This window comes from Megalopta genalis, chromosome 13 (assembly GCF_051020955.1).
Source record: "Megalopta genalis isolate 19385.01 chromosome 13, iyMegGena1_principal, whole genome shotgun sequence".
NCBI lineage: Eukaryota > Metazoa > Arthropoda > Insecta > Hymenoptera > Halictidae > Megalopta > Megalopta genalis.
Genome location: NC_135025.1, coordinates 5,052,449 through 5,078,122, shown reverse-complemented (window position 1 = coordinate 5,078,122; position 25,674 = coordinate 5,052,449). Strand labels below are relative to the sequence as shown.

Sequence of the window (25,674 nt, the reverse complement as noted above, 5' to 3'; positions counted from 1 at the left end):
AAGGGCGTTCTTATCAGTTGGATGAAAGCAAACAGCGCCGATTAAGATATAAAATTCCCCCGCGATCGCAGTTTCGAACCCCCGAAACTTTCTCGCGCGCGATCCACCCCCGGGAATTATCAGGAATTAAATGCCATTAAATTTACGATTGCTCGCCGACAATTACCGGCGCGGCGAGGAGACGTGCGCTCTCGGTGCACGCCGCGCGGTGGTTACCCTCTGGTAGCGTAATAACAGGGAGGCAACCCTGAAATTGTGGTCTCACCCGATATGCCCCGTCTCGATGGGGCATCGTTTCAGAATTTATTGGCGGCATCGATCACGAACACTCTTATCAATGACGGTCCCTGCGATGGAAATTCCTCCGTGCCGACGGATTCCTTCAAACGGACGCGTTTTCGCTGTCCTTTCCGCTCGGAAACGTTCTCCTCTCCGGCTCTCGGCTCTCGGCGGACAGGAGATTTCGCAGGATGCTCGTTGGGCGCGGATGTAATAAAACGTAAAAAAGAAAAATGCCCGAACGAGACTGTATTTTTAAGGCGGTGCAATTTTTATTCTCGTGGACCATTCGTCGCAGGGAGTTGCGCCGATCAAAACTGAATCGACTTCTTCCAAATTGGACGAATCGAATTTGTACTGAGCGACCGGTTTACTGTGCTATGGTTAAAATATTCTTTTCTTTTTAATTTGCTATTATTTGGAACGACAACGAAAATAAAAAGGTTTCGTTTTTGAACTTTCTGATCTCAATGAAATCTATTCTTATTTTTCCTAATTTTCCTTGTAAACAAAAATGGACAATTTAGGAAGAGGAGAGCCCTGCCGATGTAAATTTAACCGTGCACTGCCGTAAAATCGATCGAATTACAGTAAATTCTCCCTAATTCGCGCTCTGATCTCGCACAAAAATAGACAATTTTGGAAGAGAAGATACAATTATTAATTAGAGCCTTGCATCTAGTTTTTATAATTGTTGACAATCGGCGACTACAAAAACGAGCCGCGAGGCTCTAATAATCGCATCTTCTCTTCCAAAATAGTCCATTTTTGCTTCCAAACTAAGCGTCAATTAGGGAGAATTTACTGCAATTCTTAAATTACATTTGGCTCCGAAACCGATGTAAATTTAACCGTACAGTGCCGTAAAATCGATGGAATTACAGTAAATTCTTGCTAATTCGCGCTCAGATGTCACAGAAAAATAGAAAATCTTAGAATTGAAGATACAATTGTCAATTAGAGCCTCGCGTCTCGTTCTTACAATCGTTGGCAGTCGGCGACTACAAAAACGAGCCGCGAGGCTCGAAATCGTCCATTTCTGTTTCACAAGCCTTAGGAAAATCGGGGAGAATTTACCTGTTCATCGAATATATCCCGCGTTTCCCTTGTTCTCGCGTGTAATCTCGGCTCCCCCGATCTCTCCTCCGTCGTTTACGATCGTTCCCGGCGTCGGACGCGAGAGCCCATTCCTCGAACTATGCAATTACCTTGGTTTTGTCTTGCGACTTACTGCAGGGAGAATCATTGCGAAATCGAGCGGCGGCGGCGGAATAAGATGACCGCCTACATCACCGAACTATCGGACATGGTGCCGACGTGTTCAAACCTGGCGCGGAAACCGGACAAATTGACTATACTCAGGATGGCGGTCGCCCATATGAAGACCCTCAGAGGTGAGTACCCTTCTGCTACCTTCCTATTATCCGCGATTGAGTCATCGGTAACGCCGATCTCTCGCCCGGCCTCCCCGCATCATCGCGATCAATTCTCTCGCTTCGTCGGCTCGACTTTCCTAGAAAATGAAAACCACGGAAACACGTTGCCGGAATACGGCAACCATAATCTGGAGATTCGAGGCTTTCACGGCGTGTGGCATTGCACAGTTTTTAATGTCGCGGATCGTCGCGGCATTAGTTACTGTCTCCCTAATCGACGCTGAGATTGGGAAAATGGAGGATTTTTGAAGAGGAGATGCGATGCGTGACGTGACAAACCGATTTATGCACGAATATTCCCAGGGAAAAGAAATATATTTCTAGTGGAAATATCTGTCGACGGTCTAAACGTTAAGGTATAATAAATTCTCCCTAATTGACGCTCGGATTTTAGGGAGAAATGGAGAATTTGGGAACAGAGGGTGCAGAGAAGCATTTTGTTAATTGCTTTGTTCTTTCAGCTGGTAAACATTCCGTCGATCCACCACGATCCACCAGAGCCATAATTGTCCCTGAAAATGCGAGGAGCCGCTTCTCGATGAGATTGCCCTTGACGTCCTCTAGTTCCCGGAATTTTCGAAATCAGCGGAGAAACGAGTCGCCGCAGCCGACGAGGGCTGCGATCTCGCAGCAGAACGATTTAGCGGCTGATTTTCGAAGCGGCGCATCGATGGCCGCGCGGAATCGAACTCGCACGCCGGGGCGTAATTCAATCGTCGGCGTCAAAACTCGAAGATCGCGTTGCCGAAGTTATTTCGCTGCCCGTGCCGGATAACTCAAAACATCGTGGGGACCGTAATCGTCACGTCCGTTCGCCGACTGTACTTTGCGACTGCCTTATCGGGCCCACCTATGGCCGCCGTTCAAATTCTACTTTCCTCGCGCCCGATAATGTCGGCGCAAATTCGAAACCTTGATTAGCCAGCTCCTACGGGCTCCGGGCTCTCCGGTAGACACAACCGAGAGGACATTGACCGGGCCGAACATAATCGGCACGTGTGCCATTCGTCCCGATCATCCACGAGCCCGCGAATCGAACAGAATCTCCGGCGGAAATCCGTTTCTACGAACTTTGCGCGATTCAAAAGTACAGGAAAAAATTAAATCGACCGTATAATGATATTCGTACGAACTATTTTTGCCATAATTGTTACTGTTTTTATTTAAATATAAAAATTGGAGACCCATTTTTGGGACATCAGCGGAATGTACTATGTATTTGAAATAATGTTTCTCGACGGATATGTAAAACAAAGCCCAAAGAATTAATTGATCGAAAGTTTTCGATTTAGAAGTATTGCGAACACTCTGCGATATCAGAAATAAACAACAATGTACAAGATACAGTAAATACTCCCTAATCGACGCTCAGATTGTGCACAAAAGTAGATAATTTGAGCCGCGAGATTCGAATAACCGTATCTCCTGCTCCCAAATCGTCAATTTTTGTTTAAAAAATGAAGGACGACTCAATTATCTACGTTTCCTCGAATACTTAACCCTTTGCACTCGAAGCCAAATTAACGCAAAATTTAAAACAACTTATCTAACCTACAGTATTTTCATTTCAAATAACCTAGCGTATTTTATACGTATGAAATTGAATTTTCTGACTTGTGCAATAGTTTACGCTTTTAACAGCCCTTCAGAATATAAACAAATTCGATGAATAATATTATTTTGAAACGTGACAACAATTTTCGATGGCGCCCTGGAGTCGCCATTCGAGTACAAAGGGTTAAATATCGTGGAGAAAAGAGCAAAATTTTATTCCAACTTAAATGAACGGAATTCGTACATTCATACTCGGCAGGCCCGTTTTTATGGCTGTCAAAGATCTCTGTATCCTCCTTTATGTCTTTCTCTCAAATTCTCCATTTTGTCTACGATCCGAGCGTTAATTAGGGAGACTTTACTGTACCAGAAGTTCCGGAAAAGTTCGCTGAATCGGGCATTGGCAAAAAATCTTGCTCCAATAAACGGAGTCCGGACAATCGATGTTATATCCGTATCCCTGCAGAGAGCATGTTTCAAGAACCATTGTGGCGATCCGCACGAAACCGTTCGCAGCAACACTTGCAACACTGCAATCTAACATTCGCTATGCGATCTTACCGATCTACGGCGTTGATCTTTTCGTCAGAATCTATTCGAATCCTTGCACCAGCGACTGGAAATATCTCGAGAACCACAGTGGTTGGTCCTATTTGCATGAAGTTTCGCGGTGCTGCAACCCGGTGCATATTTCCTACAGGATCTTTCCGACACGTAGATCTTTTCGCATACGAGACGAAGGACGATTTTCATCGAATTTTGCTGGATTCGTTGTTCAGATTCGAGCGAAGATTTCTCAGAAATGTGATTACGCGTTCTGAAAATCGGTGGATTTTCTAGCAGCAAAATGACGCGCGTAGAGAGTCGATCTTCGCAGTCTAGTTTTTCTTTTTTATTTATCATGCTATGAAATCTACTGCGGAGTTATTAGCACAATATATTTTCTAATATATTATTATAAAATTACTGTTATATATATGTTAGATTGGTGCGTACGAAATGTCGAATTTTTAAGTGAACATATAGAACTGCATATCTTTTTTCAAAAGCTGTTTGTTCAATCAAAATATGCTCCATTTGCTTCAATAGATATCGCAGCATATAATTACCGAGATTATACTCATCTAGAAAAATTACAGAAATATCAGTTGAATTCGAAACAAATAACAAAATGGAAAACTTTTGAGAAAATCTTCTTTGTTGAAACGCGACTCTGGCAATGGACAGTGCGACTATGAAATTAAAAAAGCATAACGAGAACAGGGAGACAAACGTTCGCGTGTAAAGAAAATCCGCAATTTCGTACGCACCAACCTAATATTATTTTTCCGACATCGAACACAAAGGGACTATGATTTTTATACTGAGAAAACCATTGGACAGAGCTTGTAAAATGCTTAAACAATCCGAGTAGATGAAGAGATTCTCGCGCGGACGGTTGCTAGAGATTTCAACGGTTTTTTAAATCGCCAGATATTCCGCGTCGCGGCCCAATTAATCGTAAAGTATCCTCGTTTAGGGAATCCTGGATGAGCCGAAGGGAGGGCTGCGGTCGTTCCGCGCGGTCCGTGTCCGGTTGTTGTCAGTCTCCGGGAACCCATCCGGCCGGCGGGTTGCACCGGAACGGTCGTAATTCACCGAAGGTTTCGTCGGTTGTTGGTCATATCGAATGCAGAAAGCGCGATTATATGCTTCCGGTGTAAGAATGGGTGGAGTTGCCCGTTCGGTCGGTCGGCTGTCCCTTTAGCCCCGACGCGGTGCGACGCGACGCGACGCGGAGAGCGCGGCTCTGCGTGCACACACGCGCGCTGCCAGCAAACGCCACGCATCCCCGCCGGCCCCCTCCCCTCCGCCCCCCTTTTCTGGATCGGTGTGCGTGCCGTGATTCCAGCTAAGTATTGGTGGTGCGTCGCATTGTTTATAGCCACTTCTCCTCTTTCCCGACAAGAGGGCCGCTGAATACAAATTGCTCGAACCGGAGAGCCTCTCTCTTACCTGACCGGGAGGAGAGAGGCTATCGCCTCCGGGATACGTCGACGTTCCCGCGTCCACGCACCCCTTGTCCTCAAACTTTCAATCTTCCCAACGGCGCTCTCTGGGAGCTCGAACGTGTTCCTTCCAATTCGTTCGGTTCTTTCTGCTCTGGAAAATCGCGTTCTATGCGAGTATTCGGGGTCCTAGGGGTCCTAGAATTATGAGGAGACTCCTTCGGGAAGGCGAGACAGCACCCCTCAAGGGAGCCGTCAAGGGAGATCCTCGCCGGCAACCAGAAGCTCGCTGCGAATGCAACGAGAATCTCGGCGCAGGTTCGGGCTGGCTTTCGAAGGAAAATTCTGGACGGACGTCGTTCGAATTCGAGCGCCAGGGCCCGTCGAAAGAAGGCCCCGACCGTCGAAGGGAGACGGAGAAATTCGGTGCCGAACCACGGCACCAAAAATGAGGACGGAGCAGCTCGGCAGCGCAGGCAACTATCGAGGTGCAAGATCGGAATTGCAAAGCGGACAGGATCCCGCGAGGCGGCGAGCGGGACGCCGAGGGAGGGACGAAGCAGCGAGAGAGAGCGAGAGAGAGAGAGAGAGAGAGAGAGGGAGGAAGGGAGAGAGAGGGCCGCGATGCGATCTTTACCCCGATATACGGAGAAATTCCGGGAAGAGGTACTTTAACGACTTCCAAACAAGATCTATGGAAGACCCCGGGTGACCTTCGTTACCATTACCTTCCACGTGGAGAACGTCTTCGATGGACATTAATGCCGCGCGATTCGGTCGGCTTTTCTTCCAGCTGAACGCCGGAGACTGACGATGCGGCGTGCCGGCCCGCCGGCGATCTTAGCGCGCTCTTGATCGCGATCTATATATATACAGCGTTACGTTCGGCAGCGGCGTAAATCATAGCTCCCCGATGGCTTCACTTCCAACGAGATCTCGAGATATTCTCGCGCGATCCCTGCGCAGCGTTGCTCTTCTTCCGAGATCCTCGTCGAACGTCGCTGAACGCAGAACGTTCGTCGCTGAATTCTCGCAGAAATTCTGGTAATTCTCGATGAGAGGGTCGAAGAACGTCGAAGCGAGACGAAGTTGAAGTCGAGTCTTTTTAGGGGATGTTTTTAATCCGGCAGACCAATGTCCCAAGGTGCAGAACCACTCCGGTGGTCAAGTTTTTAGGGGATGCACGGCCGGCAGGTCGATAGGGGGGCGGGATGTTTAACAAAGGGACTATTAGATTGCACCCCGGAGCGTCTTCGATCTCCACGTAGAAGGGTGCTCAGCCATTCGTCCCGGCTCGAAAGTGTTACCCGATACACGTGCACTCCGCGTCGACCGAATGAACCTTCCCCGGCGGATCGATGCCGGCCGTTTCCATGAAACGTGATTCGCGAACGGTGTCCCTCTTCCGTCGATTAAGAGTCGACGGACTTTGTAATTTCACTCGATGCTCGGCTAAACGACGCGGATTTCTCTGTCCCAGGCAGCGGAAGCACGACCACCGACAACGCGTACAAGCCCTCGTTCCTCACCGACCAGGAGCTGAAACATCTGATCCTGGAGGCGGCCGACGGGTTCCTGTTCGTCGTCAGCTGCGACACTGGCAGGATCATCTACGTCTCCGACTCGGTCGCACCGGTTCTGAACTACACGCAGAGCGACTGGTACGGCACCAGTTTGTACTCGCAGGTCCATCCAGACGACACCGAGAAGGTCAGGGAGCAGCTGAGCGCGGAGGAACCGCAGCACGGTGGCAGGGTGCTGGACCTGAAGACGGGGACCGTGAAGAAGGAGGGGCAATGTGAGTGGGCGTCGCTTTTTCTTTATAGAGGCCCGTTTCTTCTATGGCTGATTGTACGGCGAGTCCTTGAAATGTCTCGCAATCGAGAATGTGGGCTCCTCAGGTCATTTGAAGCAACTTTTTCCTTTACAAAAATCTTCTACGAGGCTTCGTTTACGAGCTATCGACGAAAAACGGTGGCCAATGGGAGGCGAGCACGGCCGGCGCTTCGCCCTCGCGCCCAATGCCGCGCCGCATCGGCTGTCTGACGCAGCGGTAGTGGTCGTGAGGGCGGAGCGTCTTCCGTTTAGCGTTTTTCGTTGATAACTCGTAAACGAAGCCTCGTAGAAGATTTTTGTAAAGGATAAAGTTGCTTCGAATGACCTCAGGAACGTCCCATTTTTGGATTGCGAGACTTTTTTGGACACCTTATAGACACTCGAGATTAATACTAGAACTAACGACTACTTCAAAACGACAGAAAAAAAGACAACCGTTTTACAATATTAATTATTTGCATATTTTAGAAAAAGCCACACAAAATTTTAGCAAACAGTATGTACTGAAAATGAATAATTATTACAAGAAACGCCAAACAAGTAATTTTGACCCCCTTTGGTATATCGAGTCTTAAACGAATGGACGGACCATGAACGTATATACCTGTTGCAGCTTCCATGAGGATGTGCATGGGCTCGAGGAGAGGCTTCATCTGTCGCATGAAGGTCGGGAACCTCCAGACGACCGGCGACATGGCCGCGGCCCACGGCCTGCACCGCATGAAGCAGAGGAACTCGCTGGGCCCGGCCAGGGACGGTCAGAATTACGCGGTGGTCCACTGTACAGGCTACATCAAAAACTGGCCCCCCACCGGTGAGTTTGGTACGGGTCCCAATGTTTCGTCGTTAATCGTCGGACATAACGGTCGGCCGCGACGTAGCGCCAACTTTCTATTTTAAAGCGAGGGAGACGGCGTGCAGGTGGAATATGAACGAACCCGCCTGGCTTCGTAGAAATACGGGGATAGCGACGTTTGTACTATAAATTAAGAGTTGCCGTGGCTAGAGCCGGACGGACCACGGACGGATAGCGTGCGGATCGGTTTATAAGAATGAATGGAATCGTCTTGACCTAACAGCCGGCGCAGACGGGCCGGAATACCGATAACTATGCCGGGCGCGGGCACTGGATGCGGAATTCGTATGCCGTGTCGCGGCCCTCGATACATATAATCAGGAAGACCGACTCGGTGCCGGTGATTTTGCCGGAGGTTTTCACCTTTCATTAGGATCGCCGTGCTGCGGACACCTGTTCCGGCTCGTCCGACCAAGTCAGTCGATTGAGAGCGTCCCTCGCGTTGAAATAGAAACTGGAGCTTGATATTTAATCGTCGTCGAATATCGAGTTGATCGAGACCGCATGGTTGCCAAAAGCCTATGGAGGCATTTCTGAGCCGAAAAGTCCCGAAGGGGCAAACTATTCTCTGGAAAGCGAAGAGACGGGAATGACTCTATCGGCGCGAACATAAGATTAACTTGGTATAGGATAAGTAATTGTAGGCCTGACACACTTAGCACGACACTGTAGTACGCATCAGCATAGAAATCACAACCAGTGAATGATTATGAGGAGTCCTAGACTGATTCATAATTTTACGCTGTAGGTGATTTTGTTCCCCCATGTGTACCAGGTGTGGGCATAGGTGACAGAGGGTCTGGTAGTGTTCAAGCTAGACCTGACGGTGTAGTTGCAGATGAAAACACCAGCAGCAATTGCTGCCTGGTCGCCATTGGACGACTACAGGTCACTAGCACACCAAATAGTAGCGATTTAGCAGGTTCCAATAGCAATAATGGTGAGTACGAACGGTACAAGTATCATTCGAAACGATATAAAATGATATCTTGAACCTTCTCTATGATGCGTATGATTTTTTTAGAATTTATCTCGCGTCACTCGGCCGAGGGTAAATTTACCTTTGTGGACCAAAGAGTCGGTGGAATTCTAGGCTACACACCTTCGGAACTCTTAGGTCATCCGTGCTACGAATTCTTTCACCCGGAGGACTTAACGCACATGAGAGAAAGCTTCGAACAAGGTAAAGTATTATTATTCCCCCGGATTCTGTTCCCCTCGTTCATTTTCGTTGACGAACGCCCGTTCTCCGCAGTGTTGAAGATGAAAGGTCAGGTGGTGTCCGTGATGTACAGATTTCGAGCCAAAAATCGCGACTGGGTGTGGCTGAGGACGTCCGCATTTGCATTTTTAAACCCATTCAACGAGAACGTCGAATACATTGTCTGCACCAACACGCATGCAAAGTAAGCACACTCCTACACCGGTCGCATATCTAAATCCAAATTCGTCCTAACGAATGCGCCCGTTCTTCATTTAAGATCATTCCATCCTGGCAGTGATGGACATACAGAAACCGAAGCTGTGCCTGCCTACGGACAACCCGGCTTGGACTATTCTCTTCAAAGACATCCTGCTAGGGACCCGCTGTATTCGGGTCATCACATGATGCAGCATCCAGCGACTGTAGCCACAGCTGGTATGTTATTGGTATATAAAAAGAGAAAAGTATGTTTCTCCTTACTTTGTCTCCTCCTTCAATTGCGTGACTTTGTGTGCCAGGTCCTCAGCAGCCCAGGCCGTCCAGTACACAGAACGTATATCAGGGATACGAAACCACACAGTCGCCGATAGCTTATGGCTCACCTGGCCAGCAGAGCGCATCTTCCTCGGTTTTAAGTAGAATCCAAAAGCCGGCTAATACATCACCGACCCCGGTGCAGCAAGCTTGGGCTATTGGAAGACAAGTGAGTGCATCGTACCTGTTTTCCTGTTCTGAATCTTTTTTTTTTAATTGCTAACTCATTGCTGTTTCTCTCCGTAGCAACCTGTAACAGAAGGATATCAGTACAGTCAATTAAGTCCATCTAGGTCACCGAGCGGACCAACTTATACTCAATTAAGTAGCGGCGCCAGAACACCGGCTACGCAGTATCATGCAGTCACCACAGTGCCTAATAACTCGGGTGATTATGGATAGCATTGGATTTTGTACTTGAATTTACTTAGCTCTGCGAAATTTCGCTAATGATGAATTCATACAGGTATGTGGGGGTGGCAGAGCCAACAACACCAAGCATCTCAGCCAGACGGCGGACAATCAAATCCTCAGGTGACTGGGCAAGCCCAGGCGCCTCACCCTGCTCAGGGTGGACCTGGCACGCAACCACAAGAGCTCTCGGACATGTTACAGATGCTGCAGGACCAGGGCGGAGCGTCCGGTTTCGAGGAGTTAAATATGTTCAATACTAATTTCGAGTAGCGACAAGGAAATAGCATCGAAGAATGTCTACCTTAAGGGAGCTTTAAGGTTTCGAAATCATTGGCACTGTCTCGAGATCACGCCGAGCATTCATAATCAGCACTTTTACTTCAGCAATTAATTGAAAGTTCGCAATTAGCACCTCACGTATTATTAAACTTGACCCGAATCGGCGGCAAGGGGTAAGGTCGGCCTAACTTCGTCGGTTCGTTAGCGTTTGTTTTTAATGAGAAGTTTCGATTCGATCGCGTCGAAGGAGATACGATTTCAAAGATCGTACGAGATGTTCGGAAAATTCGTCGGAAATTCATGAATATCGTTTTTTGTGAAAGTGCCATTAAACGTGTCGTTGGGAAAAAGGGAAACACAGAAAACTGCTAAATCATCACTTATAATACGCACAGATGAATCACACAGTGGATGAGGTCTAGGTAGCTTTTTAATAATACGCGGACTTTAGTGGTTCGATACGATGATGATTAATTACGAGGATCGTTCGTACGAGAGCTATGATTTTTATTTTTTAAGTTTGTTCGTTTATCTCTTTGTGGATAAGAATCGTGTTGAATGAATCATTGTGGAAATCATTCTTCTTCTATATATTACTTCCTGTTGTTGATCTGATTTTAGAGCGTAAGAAGAGCAGTCGTAGAAACAATGTTGTAAATTAGAGATCGAACTGATTGAACTCTCTTCGTCCTGATTTTTAACGAAATAAACGCAATTACGTAGGTAAGTTATATTTAAATTGTACATGGAACCGGAGAACTGTAACTGTCGAAGGAGCCGCGAAAGTTTCGCGGGGCTATTGTTGATGGATGTAAGTATGTATAAATTTTTCGATGAAACAGAGGATACCTGTGAGATCTGTAATTGTTCGGAAAGCGACGCATCGTTTAAGATTTCGGACTATTAATTGGGACTGTGCGTGTATCGTGTACGATCGCTATCACCTTTTACATTGTTATAGGAGTTTAACATCGCATCTGTGCTTATTAATAAGTAGTACGGAATAATATTTCCGATTTTATTGAAAGAAACAAACGAAAAAGCACTTCGACTAAACAAAAAAAAAGAAAAGAAAGATACTAAAATTAACGAGGTGCACCCTAAAAAGTTAAGGGTGAAGAAAAGTATTTTTAAAACTTCTCAATCAAATCTTATACAAATCACGGTAATTTTAATACCAGCTTATCGTTAGATTTCTAAGACTAGCTTAATTATTTTAATTTAGATCTTTGTAATTATAAACAGTGCAATCATAAGAATCAACACTCAATGGACAAGAAAAAAAAAGAAAGAAAAGAAAGCAAGATTGTTTGAACTTGACAATGTACAAAAAAGAAATTATGTAATCCACTTTTGCTTCTCTGTGCAAGACATCATTTTTAGATATTCCTAAAGAAAAATATAGATAATGTTATACATACGAATAATTGCATTTATAAGTAACCACGTGTGATTTAGCGCATTTGTACATGTCTAGAGAATTCCGATAAGCAAGATTGAAACGAAAAATTGCAGCATATCAATATTGAATTGGGAACATTTTTACTAATATATAAAAGTATACAATACGCGTACGATTCTTTTTAATCATCCTATGTCGAAAGTAGTTCCACTAACGGACAATAATTAATGTGTCGATGTGTGTGTGTGTGCATCGATACGTATATGCAAATGATTTGATTAAATTGCGAATCGCATCTGTGAAACATTTCGGGGCCCTTTAAACCTTGATCATTTTTGATCATGCTACTCCATCACGCCCTCTATGAAAGTAAGATCAGCTTTTCGAACTTGATTTCGTGCGAAAAATAGTTACCTGAAATTTTTATTATAATGCAATTATTTAAAAATAAATAACGAAAGAATAATATGCGCTCGTATAAAATGAAACTATTATTTATAGATTCCTCCAGTGCGCTTATTATATTACATAAATATAAAAGTTGTATGAATCACGGATCAATTGGTAATATAAAGTCCACATTCGTGTTGGAAGGCTGGCGTAATTATTCAACCCTTTACACTTTGTCTCGTGAATCTGGTATAAAATTTAAACGAGCGAAACTGTACAACATGTTCTTCTGTATTTAAAAAAACTATACAAAAATTATAATTTCAGTTTAATCGCGGACAACGCGTTCTTTTGCTTTTTCATGGAACGTGCCTCAGTCTTGGACTTGATGTGACTCTTCACCTGGTCTTGCAATTGATTGAAGAACGTGGTGGACGACTTCGGAATCTTTTGCCCCACCTCATCCATTTGGATAATGTTTCGATTTTTCACCAATTTCTTTGTCAATTCCGCCACTGCTTTGTCCTTCTGGTATTTCTTCTGTATTCCCGGCTTCTTCGCGTTCAGTTCCTCTTTCTTCTTCATGTCATTTTGACGAGCACGTTGCTTCATCTTCTTGTGCCTTCGTTCTCGTTTCATATCCGTCTTTGTTCTTTCCGCTTTGCCAATAAGATTGCCTCGTTGTTTTCCTGTGAAAATAAACAATAAATTAATGATATAAGTGAATATCTGAAAAATACATACACGTTGTTCTCAATAAAGCACCTACCCTTAATTTCTTCTGGAGCCAATAAAGCAGCATCGCTAATCGCTACCGGTGCCACTTCCTCCATATTAATGGCCGGAATATTGCTGACAATCTTAATATCCGGTTTCGCCTGAAACAAGTACATAGAATCGATAACAAGAGGTAAAACGAATAATAAGTTGCAAACGTTTTAATAATTTTACTGGTTTGGGGGTGTAGTGGAAGTTTGATAGCGCATCCAACTTTAAGAACACAGCGTGCATCATTTCCCGGATTTCCGTGTGCAACTTTGGCTCCTCTTCCTCTTTCTCCTCGTTGTCTGGATTCAATGCTTGTTTCTGTTTAAGATATTCATTCTCATAAATTTGTGACAAACTTTCTTTGCTCTTTTCCTGGTTCAATATCAGTTTCTTTTTGTATTCCATTGGCGTCTCTACTGGTTTGAATTTTTTCTCAACATCGTCCCAAGCTTTATCCTTTATTCTTTGCTTAATTATATCTTCCAGTTTAAATGTTGTTTGCTCGGTAATGATTGGCGCGGGTCTTGTTGTTATATCAAATTCAACAAACTCTTCCAGCAAAGAATTCTGCGGCCTGCTAGCAGCGCTTACCTCGCCCTTCAGCTGCCAAGGTTTCTCTCCTACTGCTTGTTGTTCTAACTGTTTAATTCTCTCGAGTAATCTATCTTGACGAGATTCGAGGGAGGATTTTAGCTTGTTTTCTTCTTCATTTCTATTAACAGATTTATTTTCCAAGCTATCCGTATCGTCGGAATCATTTGTGAGATTGAAACTAACTTTCTTCTTGATGGATTTGTGCTCGTCCCCTTCGTTATCCGCGTCCATTGGTTCATCCGAATCACCGTGTAGAGAATAATCGTCTACGTCCACATTGTCATTATTTTTATGCTGCTTAGGGACGTCTTCGTCCTCGCTCTGTGGACTATCAAAGAAATCTGTATACTTCAAGAGCTTCTCTTCTCCGCTTTGGTCATCGTCGTTGTCAGAAAAATCATTGAATAGATCAACCGATTCCTCGTCAGAGTCTTTCTCATTCTTTTCACTTTGTATCTCCTTCCTTTCTTCCTTCGTCAAATATTCGTCTAATTCTTGTAATTTAAAGAATTTGTCATCCACTATGGAAGGTTTCTTTTTCTTTATCTTCCCGTCTTTCTTTCGATTCCTTAAATTACTGTCCAACGAAGTCTGATCATCCGAAGCATTGTCCTCGGACATGCTTTCTTCTTTTTCATCATTGTCTACCACTGTTTTTTTAATACTACGTACAATTTCTGGCTTCCTTACGGTCACTGGTATCTTCAATTTCTTGCTTTCGGTTAGAACCTTTGAGACACCAGTTATAAAATGCGTAAGTTCACCTTCATTCTGTAGCTCGAGTTGCTGCCAGATCTGCTCTTCGTCGAAACCTTCTGTCACAAGCTCCGGCAGAGCGTTCGTTTTTCTTTTCGATTGCTCTTTCGTGAAGTCGTATAAACGCTTCGTTGATTTTTTAAACTTTAACGCTGCTGCATTTTGTACGCTAAAACATGTTTAACGAATTCCCTTATCTCAACTCCGATTGTTACTAATACATACTAAATTACCTCGATAAAACGAAACAAAATTTGCCTACCTTAAAAACTGTTCTGGTCGTCTAGTATTATTATCAACTACAGAGACCACATAACTAAGTAGTTCCGCTGCAGACATCGTAAATGCACATCTATTTCAAAATTACATTAACAAGTTCCCCATCAAAAGGTTATGTTCGTACCACGTACGAATAGCACGGGCAACTACAGGCACGACATCTACAAACGTATTGTATATACCCTCCCGGTGGGTACGGGAACACTATCGACACATAGCGGAGAAACGCCGAACTAACTTTCTCCTACCTAGCTTCGCCGCTAGATAGCGCCACCGTTCAGTTTTTGCGCTTAGTTCGACGTTCCGTCAAATATTTATTAATTGAAGAATTCTCGTCGGATCTTTTTAATATAATATCGACGCAAAAGTGTCTTCTAAACAACCGTACGTGTTTGGTTTATGTATTTGTACCCTAATTGTGCCATAATAAATGTTTTCCGGCAATCCTTAACTGCGCACATACGAGAGATTCAGTGTTTTATCGTGTATAGTGTTATAGTGAGGTTATAGTGTTCCCGTGCTCGTCGCGAGGCTATTTTTCGAAAAATCAGACACTAGCCATTGTTACGACAATTCCAAATGTAATATCAATGCGCAATAGTGCTAGTTTTGAACTATCATGTCAGAAATATTCATATTTCCCTGCGCACTTTGAGCATCGAACGTCGAAAAGCGGACGATTTATATGTCGCGTAGAAAACGATACGCATCAATTGCAACTCTCGATCCACGAAAATCATGCGGAATCAGAAAATTTCCATCGCATCGATTCCGCGCGCTTCAAACGTCGACTCTCGACATCTCGAATCGAAGGGCGCGAAAGACTCGAACGATCCGAAAAGACGAAACGTGCGATTACCGCCGCCGTTGGCCGCGCGGTGCTGCCATCTGGCGGCGGCCCGCCGCGAGTCCGTTCCCTACCCAAGTCCCTAGCGAACCTACGACTACATTCACGCTGCGGCGGAGCATTTATACGGGTGGACTGCAACCAGGCGCTTTAGTCTCTGGTTGAGATGCGAGGCGTGAGTATGGGGTACGAGTGCAGCCCGCCAGGCGTGAACTGCATCGAGAATTGAAAACAATAAACACCGGGGGAGGATCCGTGTATGACGTCCTGTTTTCACCGGCGTGTTCTGTCCACAAACAGAATAAACAACAACGGCGCATTGTCCGGCGAACGGGGGATCGTTCTCGCCTGTCCACCTCCGCGAATCATTTTTTTTTCCCCCGGGATATATTTCTCCGTTTCTCTCTGTCAGTGAATACTCGGAACGCGAGCTGTCACTCGCAAATGTACGGTTAATCGATCCGCGTGCAATAACGAGACGTCCGGACCGCGTCGCTCGATGCGAGCCACGGCAACGCGGCCGAATCGCCAAACCGATCCGAGCGATTCCCGGGGTTAAATCGTTTCGTCGTCGTCGTCGTCGTCGATGCGACAATATTCGCCGCGTGTGCCTCCTAGGGATACGTGAAAGGGGCAGCCCAACGTTCTCTGCTGGATACCTCCGGGATTGGTGAGTTGTCACTGTTCATTTTTTTTTCCATTGTTTACCGCTCCTCCATTTCCGATCTGGAGAAAAACAGAGACGGGGGTTGGTTGCTCCGCCACCCCTACGGTTCCCCCGCGCACAATGGCAACACGGTTTTTTAAATTCCTCGCTCTTTTAACATTTTTCTTTTTTTTTGGAAGTTCATTGATAGTTTTACGAACTTCGTAGCTCGTTCGAGAAAATATGACAGTAATGACGGGAAAAATGAACGCGTCCTTCTGAATCATCCAGGCGCGCGGGTTTATTTCTAATCACCGCGAAGTTGCCGACGCACATGGGCTTACCAGTCTCTCTGATCTTCTCGCGTGGATCGTTCGATTAATATCGATATGAGACAACTGGATCGTGGATTTTTACGTAGAAATAAAAATTGTTCGTTTCAATTTTTTTTAAAGGTTCGATAGACCGAAAATAATGACGTTTGAAAATTCCTTTGGTCGGTTTACTATTTTGTATTGCATTTTCCATTTTTCCCACGCAGTCTACTAAAATCTGATTAAGCTTCTAATTGGTGCAACGCGAAGATTTGTTTAAGTTTTTTGTATATAAATAATAATAGGAACGTTTAAACGAACGAATGGCGCGCTGTGTATCGATGCGGTCGTTTCGGAGCAATTAGGGTGGTTATTCTATTTATTAATTAATTAATTGTGTCAATCGATAGGTTTATTATCCTTTAATAGTATATAGATACTATATTAATAATATATAGATAATATATTAATAATATATAGATAATATATTAATAATATATAGATACTATATTAATAATATATAGATGCTATATTAATAATATATAGATGCTATATTAATAATATATAGATACTATATTAATAATATAAAGATGCTATAATAATAATATATAGATCTTATATTAATAATATATAGATGCTATATTAATAATATATAGATGCTATATTAATAATATATAGATACTATATTAATAATATATAGATAATATATTAATAATATATAGATCCTATATTAATAATATATAGATGCTATATTAATAATATATAGATGCTATATTAATTTATTAAACATATAATTTAAATTATAATTTAAAAAACAAAACAACACATCTCGAATCGTATTAGAAATTCTGTTCTTCCAAAAGATCGAATTGAGATTATTCTGCGAAAAACATCTCGCGAGATTTCATCCCCGAATATTGAAACAATAGAGAAAAAAAATCGCCCGCGTCGCAGATCGTCGCGCGCGCGTGTTCAAACATAATATTTAGAACCTAGTTGTTATCTCGCGCACCAATATTTGTGTAATATCTCTGTATCGTTTGTCCAACGTTTCTTCTTGGACCATGTTTTCCGGACCTGTTTTCTCTCGCTGCTTCCCCGCCCCCTCTGATTATTTTTCTTCCGTTTAGCGCCCTGCTCGAGCAAACCGTCTTCTGTTATCATTATATCACTAATAATATTATCTATTATATTATTAAACCTTTGCGCTCGAAACCATTTTAACTGTAAATCTAAATTAGTTTTTTGGACTTATGGTATTTCCATTTTACGTGACAAAACGCATTTTATGCGTATGAAATTTGGTCTTGTGACTCATACAACGGTTAGACTCTTGATAATCTTTTATATCTAAAGTTTGATGATATGAAAATTATCTTGGAACGTGATGTAACAATTTTTTAATGGTGCCTCGAGTGCAAAGGGTTAATATATTATCTAATTGTCATTAATATAGTATCTATATATTATTAATATAATATCTTTATATTATTAATATAGCATCTATATATTATTAATATAGCATCTATATATTATTAATATAGTATCTATATATTATTAATATAGTATCTATATATTATTAATATAGCATCTATATATTATTAATATATTATCTATATATTATTAATATAGTATCTATATATTATTAATATATTATCTATGTATTACCACTACATATTATCCATTATCGTTGTCACAAATAACAAACGAAGTAAATCTAACGAAAAGAAAGCTATAAATACAATCATAAAATAAACGCAAGTATTCTCAGCGGAGAGAGAATAATTCCGAGAACGTACGTAGATCGCAGGGGAAATAAATGCTGGGCGAAAAAAAATGCGGGCACGCGAGATTCGTCCAGATGCGTCGTCCGCCGTGCATTCGCGGTTCTGTACGTTGCCGGGAAAAATATTTCCCGCGGTCGCATGACACTTGAATAGAACGGTATGATAGGTCGGATTGCTTTCTATCGAAGAAAAAAGGTGTATTGTTTCGTTCCGTGTGCCCGTAGAAAGGAGGCTCCGACCGAGATTCGACGAGAGCCTGTCGTGGATTATCGCGGCGCAGATAGATCGCGCCGGGTTCATTGAAGTCAGAGACAATTAGCCCGGCGAGCCGCGTTTATCTCTGTAAAATGAACGGAAGATGGGAGATAAGTTTTCGGGCGACGCGACGGAAAATACGCGCTCGAAACGCTAATGAAACGCTGTCCGCGCGCGAACGGCTCGCGTTAAGATCGCGTTTACGGAGCGCGAAAAAACAGCTGTTTCGTGTTGGTTTGCGAAAGCAACGCGACAAGCAACGACTCGTTCGACGATTTTTATTAACAAGCGTTGTTGCAACGCGTTTGCCGTTAAGCGACACATCGATCGAATAAATAACTCGTAAATGAGACGAGTTACAGTAATGTCTCCCTTACTGACGCTCGGATTGTCCACTAAAATGGACAGTTTGGGAAGACACGATTGCTCGAGCCTTGCGGCCCTCGTTTTTATAATTGTGGGGAATTTATAATTATAAAAATAAACCGCAAGGCTCGAATAACCGTATCTCCTCGTCCCAAATTGTCCATTTTGGTGGACAATCCGAGCGTCAGTAAGGGAGACATTACTGTAACTCGTATTATTTACGAGCTATTTATTCGATCGATTGTCCACTAAAATGGACAATTTGGGAAGAGGAGATACGATTGTTCGAGCCTTGCGACCCTCGATTTTATAATTGTGGGGAATTTATAATTATAAAAATAAACCGCAAGGCTCGAATAACCGTATCTCCTCGTCCCAAATTGTCCATTTTGGTGGACAATCCGAGCGTCAGTAAGGGAGACATTACTGCAACTCGTATTATTTACGAGTTATTTATTCGATCGATTGTCCACTAAAATGGACAATTTGGGAAGAGGAGATACGATTGTTCGAGCCTTGCGACCCTCGTTTTTATAATTGTGGGGAATTTATAATTATAAAAATAAACCGCAAGGCTCGAATAATCGTATCTCCTCGTCCCAAATTGTCCATTTTGGTGGACAATCTCAGCGTCAGTAAGGGAGACATTACTGTAACTCGTATTATTTACGAGTTATTTATTCGATCGATTGTCCACTAAAATGGACAATTTGGAAAGAGGAGATACGATTGCTCGAGCCGTTGCGACCCTCGTTTTTATAATTGTGGAGAATTTTTAACTGTAAAAATAAACCGCAAGGCTCGAATAATCGTATCTCCTCGTCCCAAATTGTCCACTTTTGTGGTCAATTAGAGAGACATTACTTTATTACGATATGAATAGCGGTAAATAAAAGAAATTGAAAATGAAAAAGTGCTCTACCGGAGCAAATGTTTCGTTAGAAAATATTGATATCTGCAGTCGTTGACGAACGATCGCTTAGTCAGATACTTGGAAACTCGTCGTTGATCCGTGAACGCGCGAATTTTATTGCGATTACGGAGAACGCATTGTTTTCTTCGATAAAAAAGAAAGAAGAAGAAAACAACCATCGTTCAATAATAATCCGCGAATTGTTTGCCCCCGAGAGTGTGCCACGTTCGATCTATTTATCGGCGCGCTTCGGCGAAGCGGCTTCAGCGAGGAGAGAGCGATAAAAACGCGCGAAAACCGAGCGAACGCGGTCTCGAAGATTTTTCGCGCAAGGTCAGTTTTTAATCCCCCGATAGTTCTAGGGTCGCGTAACACACGGCGGGCCGCGACGGTTATTTATGCACGCGGCTCCGTTTTTGGCGAAAATTGATTTCGGTGCGGCCGCTCTCCGCGCCTTTTTTCCCGCTTTGTCATTGAAGCGCGTCGGGTCTATTTTTAAGCCGCGCGTCGCCATAAAAGTCCCAATAAATTTTCTCAAAGTCCGCCGGGTGACTCATCTGTCCTCCGCGCGCGGTTTAAAACTCGCTTAAAAGGCAAATGAGGTGATTAATGTATCGACGCGACGCGACGCGACCGCTAGGAACAAATAAATCGCGCGCTCGCGCCGCGTCCGTGGCCGAATGCATCACAATGCGATCGCGATCTAGCTCTCCCGGCTAGATCTTCTATCTCGATCGGATGATGCAGCGCGCGCGTTGCACTTTTTTTTTTTAAACGGCTTGCTCGCGATAACGGTGGTCGGCCTTCCTCATTGCGAGCGATTCTTCGGTTTATCGTTCGCGGCATTGCCGCGCGGAAATCGCGGCACGTTCTCGGTGAGAAAACTTCGTCAGGGATTAGCGCTTTTATGTCGACGTTTGTCGTCGGATTATAGCTGAATCGTATCGCGAACAAAGCTTGCGTGCTTTGACGTTCGCTCGGATATCCAAGTCGAACGGCTTCGAACACTTTCGAACAGCTTCGATTGTCATGAAAATTTGATGGAGCGGGAAACTTTGTCGAAATTGGTGGAAGTGGACGTACTTGGGCGTCGAAAAGCGACGCGAAACGTATTTCTGCGTCCTCGATTGTCTGAATGGTCGAAACGAACGCGAATATGCGAAGCAAAACGGTTTAAATCGCCATAATCGCGCGAATATGCAAAAAAAGGGTTTAAATCGCCATAATCGCGCGAATATGCAAAAAAAGGGTTTAAATCGCCATAATCGCGCGGATAATTGAAACGGTGATTCTAAAAGGGTAAAAAAGACGCTGGAATGAAGTAAAACGCTTAGGAATCGTTGCAAGCGAAACAAAATGCATTCGCTCGAATTTCGATGAAATTTTCAGCATGCGCATGCATTTCGTAGTAAACTAGTCTGTCTAATCTTCTCAAAAATATTCAAGTCCTTTGAATTAATTTTTTGAAAAAGTTATCCTATTTGAAAACGCGTTAACATACTTTCTGGGGCGACTGTACGTTTCGGGGGTTGAAAACAGTTGATGTCGGGTTCTATTCTTCAAACAGATATGGAGTCCCCTAATATAAGTATAATAATATAATAATAATATTATAATAATATAATAATAGTATAATAATATTATAATAATATTATAATAATATAATAATAGTATAATAATAATATAATAATATTATAATAATAGTATAATAATATAATAATAGTATAATAATATAATAATATTATAATAATATAATAATAGTATAATAATATTATAATAATATTATAATAATATAATAATAGTATTATAATAATATAATAATATTATAATAATAGTATAATAATATAATAATATTATAATAATAGTATAATAATATAATAATAGTATAATAATAATATAATAATATTATAATAATAGTATAATAATATAATAATAGTATAATAATAATATAATAATAATAGCATAAGTTTGAACAATAGTATCTTCCTCCCCAAATTGCCAATTTTCGTGCCCAATCAAAGGGACAATTAGGGAGAATTTCCTCTCCACCGATGAAACAGTTACTCGGCCGCTATTCAACGATCTCTAAAGATCGACTGGCACGTTTCGAAATTCCTGGAGAAAACTCGCCAAGAAAAAGTCGGCGTCCGCGGACGAGTCTCGCGAACGAGATCGCCGATCTAGCGATCTCTCGTTCGGGGGCGAGCATTGAAATCACCGGCCGGGGCGACACGCGCTGCTCGCACCGGCCGGTTAATTCGCGGCGATATACGGTGTCCGATCGGCAACGATAGTCCGCCGATGATTGAATTGGCAATGCGAGGGCCGGCCGGGGTCGGCTCGGCGCGCGAAGACGATCAAGATTACCGGACAAAGACAAAGGGGCGGGAGATCGGCTCCGTCGATACGGAGGCGCGCGAAACGCGAGACCGCTACCCGGATAGACAGATATGTGTGCTCGCCGGATTGTTTCGATGTACTTCGATGTACTTAGCTGCACTTAGCGGAGATGCACCGCGCCGATAATCGGCTACGTGCCGGTTTCGAAAGCGTATCTCTGCGCGGCCTCCCGTGGAACCCGAACGCCGAGCCGCGCCGCGCCGATCGGGATCGCGATCAACGATTTGTCGTGGTTTTCGTGGACAGTTCGCGTGATTTAGGGCGCCCCGGCTACACACGAAGCACCCCGGGGGTTATTACGTTGCTCGCCGTTCCAGGGCCCGAGGGCGGCTGACCCTTTTTCCGTGATTTCAACTCGGAGGGGGCCGGATTAGCGCCGCTTCGCCGAGCTCGATTAGATTTAGGCGGATTCGAACGCGTTTCCGAGCGCGGTAATCTCTCCCCGCAGATCTGAGCGCGAATTCGGAAGAATTTACTGTAATTCGATCGATTTCACGGCAGTGCACGGTTAAATTTACATCGGTCTCGGAGCCAAATGTAATTTGCGAATTGCAGTAAATTCTCCTTAATTGACGCTCAGTTTGGAAGCAAAAATGGACTATTTTGGAAGAGAAGATGCGATTATTAGAATCTCGCGACACATTTTTAAGATTGCCGATTGTTAACAATTATAAAAACGAGTCGCGAGGCTCTAATTAACAATCGTATCTTCTCGTCCCAAATTCTCCATTTTCTGTGAGCGATCTGAGCGCGAATTAGGAGGAATTTACTGTAATTTGATAGGTTTTACAGCAGCGCACGGTTAAATTTACATCGGTCCCGGAGCCGAATGCAATTTGCGAAATAACTCGATCGATCGCGGCTGTTGCATTGTCGCTTCTTCTAGGATTATTGTCTGCGTATTATGTTATTACATCTAGCATCGTTATCCGTAAATTATGCTATTATTTCAAGGATTGTTATCCGCCGCGTTACAGGAGGATTAGCCGCGCGTGGTCGCGTAACCGCTGCCGGTGAATTTTCGCGTCCGATCGCCGCGCCGGCACAATAGAGAGAAAGCGGAAGAGATTAATGGAAACGGAGAGTGAAAATTCGTATATAAATAGCGATAACAAGACGAAGAGGAGGCGCCGCCGCGCCGTAAACTCGGACGAGCGCCCCGGATAGCGAGCGCGCGCGCGCGCGCGCGGAGCGACGCGAGGCGGCGCGGCGGGAGCGGGAGGGACGGGAACGGGGCATTTGCATATTATGCCTTGATACACAGGTTCCGGGAATGCAAATGAGGCGGTTAAGAAAACTAGTAGGCAAGCGAGCCCGCTTAAACAATACCGGCCGCAACTATTTCTGTTGGGTAGAAGAGGCTGCGCTCGGCGGAAGAAAAATCGCCGCGTAACATTATCCGCCGGAGTTAAACCGGCGCTGTGTTCGCCGTGGAAGAAGACGAGAGAGATCGTTTCAGCAGAAACGCGGCTCGCGGCGTCGCGGATCCTTCGCGCGCGAGAGATTCTAATCTCTTTTGGACAGCATGGATCCGCATAGATCACGCTCCCGCTAATTGCGTTCGATGGGCGCAGCTCTGTGACTCGTCGTCGTTCGCAAACAGGGATTCTCAATTCGATGCGACGGTTTTTACGACGGTGCACGGTTTAATTTACATCGGTAAATTAATGTAATTTGCGGAATACAGTAAATTCTCTGTAATCGACGCGCAGTTTGGAAGCAAGAATGGTCTATTTTGGAAGGGGAGATGCGATTATTAGAGCCTCGCGACTCATTTTTATGATTGCCGATTGTTAGCAATTATAGAAACGAGATGCAAGGCTTTAATTAACAATCGTATCTGCTCTTTCCAAATTTTGCCAGTTTTGTGAGCAATCTGAGCGTCAATTAAGGAGAATTTACTGTAATTTGATCGATTCTACGGCAGTGCACGGTTAAATTTACATCGGTTTCGGAGACGAATGTAATTTGCGAATTACAGTAAATATTACCTAATTGACGCTCAGTTTGGAAGCAAAAATGGACTGTTTTGGAAGCGGAGGAACGATTATTCGAGCCTGATTGTTATGGTTGCCGACTGTTAACAATTATAAAAACGAGACGCAAGGCTCTAATTAACAATCGTATCTTCTCTTCCCAAATTCTCCATTTTTGTGAACAATCTGAGCATCAATTAAGGAGAATTTACTATAATTCGATCGACTTTACGGCAGCGCACGGTTAAATTTACATCGATCCCGGAGCCGAATGTAATTTGCTAAATAACTCGATCGATCGCGGCTGAGATTTTTGCAGACTTTGTCCAACTAAAATTCTAACCTTGACATAATATATATATATATATATATATATATATATATATATAAATAATTTAATAATAATACATCAATAATTTAATAATAATAATCGTATATCGCCGTCTTCCGAGGCGAACGTTTCCGTAAAACCGTGTGCCAGGAAACGAGCAGACACGATTTCGGTGTGTTCGGTGGCGTGCAGAATAGGAGGTTCAGGGGCCACTCGGCTCGTTAGGCCAGGCCTGCTGCAGTCGGGCGCTCCGGTTAAAAGTGAATGGGGAGCCCCGCTCCATTCACAAGAATTTCCTCTCCGGTCAGTTTCGCCGGCGCGTATACCGGCCTGGTACACGAGAGAACACACACCTGGACACGCACGCGCGTGGCACCACCACCACCACCACCACCACCACCACCACCGAGACAAATCGTCGTCGGGGTCCGTTGCCGCACTCTCGCGTGCACCTCGCACGCGAATGCACGCGCGAACGCGCGCGTGTCCTCTTTGGAAATTCCTCGCGTGCTCACCCTCCCCCTCCTCCCACCCTCCTCCACCCTGCTGCCGAGCTGTCCGCCCTTTGCTCGCTATTTTCGGCGGCGGCACGCCTGGCCCGTTCCTCGGCATTTGTCACGACACAGCCTTTCTTCCCTCTAGCTTCTCTTTGTCTTCGACCCCCGCACACCCGCCAATAACGCTGTAATCGCCTGTCAAAAAGTTCTCCGGTATTCGCAACGGCGAACCTGCGAAATCGTTCGAAGGAAGTGCGTTTACCATTTTCGGTCAGACTTCGGTTATTTATGGGTTAAAGAAATTCGTTAATGTAAATGATCTTCGATTGTCTCTCAGCTGGTAGACAGAAATATAGGGGAAATTTGGGGAAAGGTGACATATTTTTCCAAGTAATATAATATAATATAGTATAATATAAAATAATATAATATAATATAATATAATATAATATAATATAATATAATATAATATAATATAATATAATATAATATAATATAATATAATATAATATAATATAATATAATATAATATAATATAATATAATATAATATAATATAATATAATATAATATAATATAATATAATATAATATAATATAATATAATATAATATAATACAATATAATACGATGTAATATAATATAATACAATACAATACAATATAATATAATATAATATAGTATAATATAAAATAATATAATTCAATACAATACAATATAATATAATATAATATAGTATAATATAATATGATATAATATAATATAATATAATATA

The 25,674-nt window shown here is 43.5% G+C and overlaps 3 protein-coding genes across 11 annotated transcripts in view; 2 read left to right on the top strand and 1 right to left on the bottom strand.

Moving 5' to 3' along the window:
* tgo (Aryl hydrocarbon receptor nuclear translocator homolog tgo) overlaps positions 1–12,375 on the top strand; it is a 43,951-nt gene extending 31,576 nt beyond the window's left edge. For 2 of the 8 annotated variants that reach the window (XM_033477278.2, XM_033477271.2), the window contains 10 exons: positions 1,513–1,673; positions 6,738–7,055; positions 7,707–7,916; positions 8,698–8,889; positions 8,974–9,132; positions 9,205–9,355; positions 9,431–9,588; positions 9,672–9,856; positions 9,934–10,075; positions 10,154–12,375. In XM_033477278.2, the coding sequence (XP_033333169.2) occupies positions 1,513–1,673; positions 6,738–7,055; positions 7,707–7,916; positions 8,698–8,889; positions 8,974–9,132; positions 9,205–9,355; positions 9,431–9,588; positions 9,672–9,856; positions 9,934–10,075; positions 10,154–10,371 (1,894 nt within the window). In that variant the 3' untranslated portion in view covers positions 10,372–12,375. The remainder of the gene's footprint in view (positions 1–1,512; positions 1,674–6,737; positions 7,056–7,706; positions 7,917–8,697; positions 8,890–8,973; positions 9,133–9,204; positions 9,356–9,430; positions 9,589–9,671; positions 9,857–9,933; positions 10,076–10,153) is intronic. The other 6 variants (XM_033477273.2, XM_033477277.2, XM_033477275.2 and 3 more) reach the window with 6 other exon arrangements.
* Positions 12,376–12,445: 70 nt separating this feature from the next.
* On the bottom strand, positions 12,446–14,728 carry LOC117224385 (U3 small nucleolar ribonucleoprotein MPP10). The gene is made up of 4 exons (XM_033477282.2): positions 14,553–14,728; positions 13,124–14,459; positions 12,942–13,050; positions 12,446–12,861 (listed from the first exon to the last, which is right to left on the bottom strand). Exons 1-4 carry the CDS (start codon positions 14,627–14,629, stop codon positions 12,488–12,490), a joined length of 1,896 nt encoding a protein of 631 aa, XP_033333173.2. The 5' UTR covers positions 14,630–14,728; the 3' UTR covers positions 12,446–12,487.
* Positions 14,729–15,029: 301 nt separating this feature from the next.
* The window catches only part of LOC117224150 (GAS2-like protein pickled eggs), a 112,288-nt gene continuing 101,643 nt past the window's right edge, over positions 15,030–25,674 (top strand). Inside the window, exon 1 of one of the 2 annotated variants that reach the window (XM_033476866.2) lies at positions 15,030–16,086. The gene's annotated coding sequence lies outside the window, so the exon portion shown is untranslated. The remainder of the gene's footprint in view (positions 16,087–25,674) is intronic. The other variant, XM_033476865.2, reaches the window with a different exon arrangement.